The sequence below is a fragment of the Theobroma cacao genome, chromosome 4 (assembly GCF_053813885.1).
Source record: "Theobroma cacao isolate CCN51 chromosome 4, ASM5381388v1, whole genome shotgun sequence".
In the NCBI taxonomy this organism is placed as follows: domain Eukaryota; kingdom Viridiplantae; phylum Streptophyta; class Magnoliopsida; order Malvales; family Malvaceae; genus Theobroma; species Theobroma cacao.
Genome location: NC_142642.1, coordinates 10172398 through 10177731, shown reverse-complemented (window position 1 = coordinate 10177731; position 5334 = coordinate 10172398). Strand labels below are relative to the sequence as shown.

Here is a 5334-nt window from a genome sequence, read left to right as displayed (position 1 = left end):
CTTCAGAAGCCTTTGCTGGATGAACATTAAGGGCTGACTCCAGCCCCAAAAATGGCAGTAGAAGATTATACATGATGTCTCAATCAGACTGCAATGTCTAAAAGATAGTTGCTCTGCTCTCACTCCTTTTTTTTTTTTTTTTTAATATTAGCGTGGAAGTGAGACTTGATCTAGTGAACTCTTTGAATCATAAATCAACGTCAAAAGAACCACTGCTGAGGTTTGTAGGCTTAGTTACTTTAATGCTATTCTAAACAGGAAAGCAGGAATCTGTGTATTTCTTACTAATCAAATATTAGTGGGAATTTAGGAGATTGAGCCAGGCAACGAGCACTTTTACATGTCATAATTCTTCCAAAACATGTAGTTCAACATTTTTTGCATCTGGTCAAACTATGGTTTCAATAAACATGCCAAAATTATAACATAAATATGACAATTGGATCCAAATGAACCATAAATAAAAGTTTCCGCTGTATAAGCAAAAAGTTACATACCAAAATAATGTAGCAATGCTTGTTTCATTACATAACCAATTAATTCCTCTTGTTTGGATTCCAGTCAGCTGAACCTATAAGAAAACTATCACTATCCTATAGTGTTGAAGACACTGCTGCTGATCCCATCTGTTACAAACATAGACCTTTTTCCTTTCTGTTGCTTAATGAAATCCATCAATGTTGAATTCTTAAGTCTTAGGACTATATACATGCGCCTTTGATCATAATACTTAACAATAGCTTATCAATCAGAGAAAATATGTTGCCTTTGATCATAACAGATGAATGAGCTATATAGTCTCTACTATCAAAGATGAAAGGTATGTTATCATTACTCAACACATTCGACTTGCAATGTCAAATCCTTAATTCCAGCATCATGTAAGATGTGTGACACCTGTGCTTTAGTAGCAGCCTTGTCAGTTTCCGCTGATATATGAAGGTGGATTGTCCCTACAATATCCATCGTTGTGAAGCTCCATACATGCAAATTCTGAATACGAATTACCCCCTTCGTCTTCATAACATCACTTATGGCCTTCTTCAAACCCTGCTCCTGAGCCCTAGGAACTCTTTGAAGCAAGATATCAGCAGAGTTCCTAAGTAATGGGAAAACTGAAGATATAATTAAAACAGAAATGAATATTGAACAGGCAGGATCCGCAACAAGCCATCCTTTGTACTTAATTAAGAGGGTAGATACAACAACTCCAACACTTCCCATGGTGTCTGCCAGAACATGCAAGAAGATTCCTTCCATATTGTGGTCAATGTGGTGATGTTGGTGCTTTTGTGGTTCCTTCCCTTCAGATAAAAGCTGGCTTTGTTTGGATCCACTATATGCCAAGGATAAATGAATTTTAGATTCTGAATAGTGAGTATGGGAGTGCAAGCCTGCTCCATGCTCATGATGATTATCCTTGTGATCATATTGGTGTCTGTGGTCATGGTGATCATGATAATGGGCACAGTCATGACTATGAGCATGGTCATGTTGATGTCCATGATCATGGTGATCATTATGATACCAGTCATGGTAGGCTTGATCATGAGCATGGTCATGGTGGTCATGACACTCAGTGTGTATATCGTGATCTTCAGCATGGCAATTGTTGCTGCCATGTTGATTAATGTGATTGTGTTCATGGCCAGAGCATGATCCTTGGCATCCATCCGAAACATTTATAAAGTTGTGGTGTTCGACATGACTTTCATGATCATGTGAATGCTGATGATGGTGGTCATTAGAGTAGAAATGAGAATGAGAATGTGAATGCGAACATGATCCACCATGTGCATGATGATGCTCCTCATGAAAGAATATCAAACCCACCACATTGACAACAAGCCCTCCAATTGAGACAGTTAATAAACTGTTAGTTGATATTTCTTGAGGATCCAAAATCCTCTCAAAGGATTCCAACACAATTAATGCCCCAACTAGAACCAGGAAAACTGCATTAGCATAACCTGATAGAATCTCAAATCTGCCTCTACCATAATTGAACTGATTATTAGCAGGCAATCGTGAAATATACGAAGCATAAAGCCCAATAGCCAATGCAGCACAATCAAACAACATGTGACATGCATCCGATATCAACCCAAGACTATTACTCATGAAGCCAGCAACAAATTCCACAACCATATATCCAGTATTAATCAACAAGAACAATGCAATCTTTCGAGACTTTCTCTCACTCAAAATATGCCGAATAGGTTTCATTATCGACATACTAAAAGACTCTGAAGATTCCATCCCCAATTCAAGATAACTCCAATAATCAGGATCCAGTTCTCGAACAGCAAAGTACAACAACAAACCACACAACAACAATCCCAAAAGAGATAACTCATCAAAATAAAACAACTCCAAAACAACAGTACAAGCAAAAGTAACCACAAACTCCCTTTGAAAATCTTTAGGATTCACTAACTTATGATGATCATCACTATAATTTTCACTCAAAAGCACTCCAAAAACAACAGTATTCACCAAAGGCCAAACTAAATTCTCAACAGAAACATTTCCTCCTCCTCCTCCTTCACTTTCATAAACAAAGAAACTAACAACAGCAGGAACAAAAAGCATCACCGTAGAGAAAAACAATGAAATCAACCGAACCCTTTTTCGACCAAGCTGCCTAATGCTCCCCCAGTTCATCGAAACCTTCTCATAACAACCTAAAAGACCTGACAAAAAGGGCAATAACATAGGCCAAACTCTAACACAACCTTCTCTAGGATAAATTGAAAACCCAGACTTATTCAAAGGAAAACAATCTACTCTATCCCAACTTAAAGATAATAACATTAACCCAATAAATAAGAAGCAAAACCCAATAAACCGAGAAGAAAAAAAGGACCTAATTTTCGGGGTATCTGTGCGGGAAAACAGTCTGCCAGCAAGATTTCCGGAGAGTTCAGCTAAGATCATAGCAGCTGTACCACAGTATCTAAGAGCTTGGAACCTCAGAAGGAAAATAATTGATAAAAGGAAGGACTTTGAGAGTAAAAGTTTGAGCTGGGTCTTGGAGAGAGAGGAAAGAGAGAAAATTGGGTGGTGTCTTGGGGGTTTATTGGAGAAGAGAGAAAATGAGAGAGAGAGGAGGAACGAGAGGAAAGAAAGGAGGAAAGAGAAAGGGAAGAGTGAGAACGAAGGAGGGGAAGAGCGGAGGAAAGGGAGGAGAGAGTAAAGAGAGCGAAGCGAAAGGAGGAGGAGAAGGAATGAAAAGGAGGATTTCTTTTGGGGGTGGGAGGAAGAGTAGGCCTTGGAAGATTGGAGGGAAAGGCGGTGTTTAGAGGGAGTTGGAGTTGGGGTTGTGATGGAAGGATAGGAATATAAAGGGTGAGATCTTGGGCTGGTTGCTGTCGTGGGGGTGGTGAAAGCGGTGGCGCGTGGAGGGAGGGAGAGGCGGTTGGGGCGGTGATGATGGTGGTGGTGATCAGCCATCCTTGGGAGGGGGATCTGCTGAGATTGAGACAATATGACTTGGTTTGGGTCAGACGGGAGACCTTTTAATTGTTTTTTTGAGGGGTGGGGCTCACATGGTTGAGTCAAGTCAAGTTGGATGGGCTTCGTTGATTCCCTTGAGTACGTGGGTTGCTTGATTAATGGGCTTCAACTCGTGATGAAATTTGGGCTATAGATTTGAGCCACCACAAGAACAAGAAAGGAGTAATTTCTGCATTTTTCTTATTGCTACTTCCTTACAAACATAGTTTTTTATTTTTACATTTATTAAAACTTAATTTCACCAAATAGGATTTAAACTAATTAAAGTCAAAATTAAAAACTGATTGCACTTAAGTATTTGGGTTATTAGTTAGTGTATGATCCCCTATTTAAAGAGCAGGGTTCAAATCCCTTTTTCTCCAATTATAAAAATAAATTAAAAACCGTTTGATTAGAAAAATTCAAATTTGGACAATGTTTATGAAACCCAAGGAGTTTTATTTTCTTCATAAGATATATTTTTTTTCCAAAAAAAGCTTAAATCTAACTTTTAAATCAAGAATACATGTGTTTTACTATTGGATCAAATGACCAAGTATTTTTCACTAGACATTTCAAATAGAAAATTTAACATAACTTAGTATTTTTGGCAATAAAAATATTATTTTGTATAAGTGTACCCTCGTTGTTTTAAAATATTTTAGATGACTACAAATTTTCTTTGCTATTTATGAAGAATTTAAAGAATTAAAATTTAATAGAATTAAAGTCATTTTTGTCGACGTTACCAAACTTCTATGCTTTTAGGAATTCAGTGGGGGCAACTGTCCCTACCACAGTAGTAGTAGATTTGTCCAAGCACTTACTTCGCCATTGAATTGAATTAATGTAAAAGAAAAAGGAGTTGGAAAGTACATTTAGACTATAGTTATAGTTAAATGCTATTTTAGGTGTTACATCGGTTAGTTTCTTTATCTACAATAAATGGGAAATTTTTATTTTGGATTCAATAAAAATAGTTGTCATCTAATATAAAAGCTAGGGATCTACGACAAGAGAATTATAAATCAAGATACATATACCTTAAAAGTAGTTCAAGTACCTCCAATGTGAAAAAGACTAAATTAAATATTAGATCAAGACTCGCGTACTTCAAAAGCTATTCAAATGTCTCGCTTCCAAAAAGATTCACGCTTCTTCTTTTTCTAAGATTCTATGTTTTCTAAAAAAAGTTGCTAAATAATTTTGATAGTCAACTAAATAGTAACCCTTACTTTTATAGATATTTTAATGGACTTGGATTTATTAGATCTAATCATAGTCCAACAAGACTTATATATTAAACCCAAAAGAAGAATATGCGTGGGATCTTTCGGGATCTCTCTCTACAGCTATGGGTCCAAGCCCTTTTCATCTCGTGAATCATATTTTACTTGGAATTTCATTTAATCTAATATTATTATTTAGTTTCTTGAATTAATTAAGAAACCTTATTTACCCATTATTCGTAATAATGTCCATCGACACATTGCAATTGACCTCTGCAAAGAAAAGAATTATCAATGGGGTCCCTTGCATTACAATCTTTACTAATCAGTCTTTCCATTATACCATACTCCCCATGGACTTTATGGATAAATAATTTTCACTGTTACATCAACCCATGTAATATCAATTCATGATTTTCATTGCTGTTGGATTTTGAAAAATATTTTTCTTCAAAAACACTAATATATAAATATTAATATAAATAATATAATTCTAATACACCTTTCAAAAACATATAGGTTGAATTTCTTAAGTCTAAAAATCTTATTGAAATTCGCTTGAATATCTTTCTCAATAGAGAATGGTGAATCCTTTATTGAGCATTTAATA

The 5334-nt window shown here is 36.0% G+C and overlaps 1 protein-coding gene across 1 annotated transcript; it reads right to left on the bottom strand.

Moving 5' to 3' along the window:
- Positions 1–450: 450 nt before the first annotated feature.
- LOC18601346 (zinc transporter-like protein) lies at positions 451–3479 on the bottom strand. The gene has a single exon (XM_018120110.2). It carries the CDS (start codon positions 3451–3453, stop codon positions 832–834), a length of 2622 nt encoding a protein of 873 aa, XP_017975599.1. The 5' UTR covers positions 3454–3479; the 3' UTR covers positions 451–831.
- Between the last annotated feature and the right edge of the window lie 1855 nt (positions 3480–5334).

Excerpts from the sequence above, each read along its gene's own strand:
- LOC18601346 (XM_018120110.2), bottom strand. The coding sequence starts at position 3,453 with ATGGCTGATCACCACCACCATCATCACCGCCCCAACCGCCTCTCCCTC.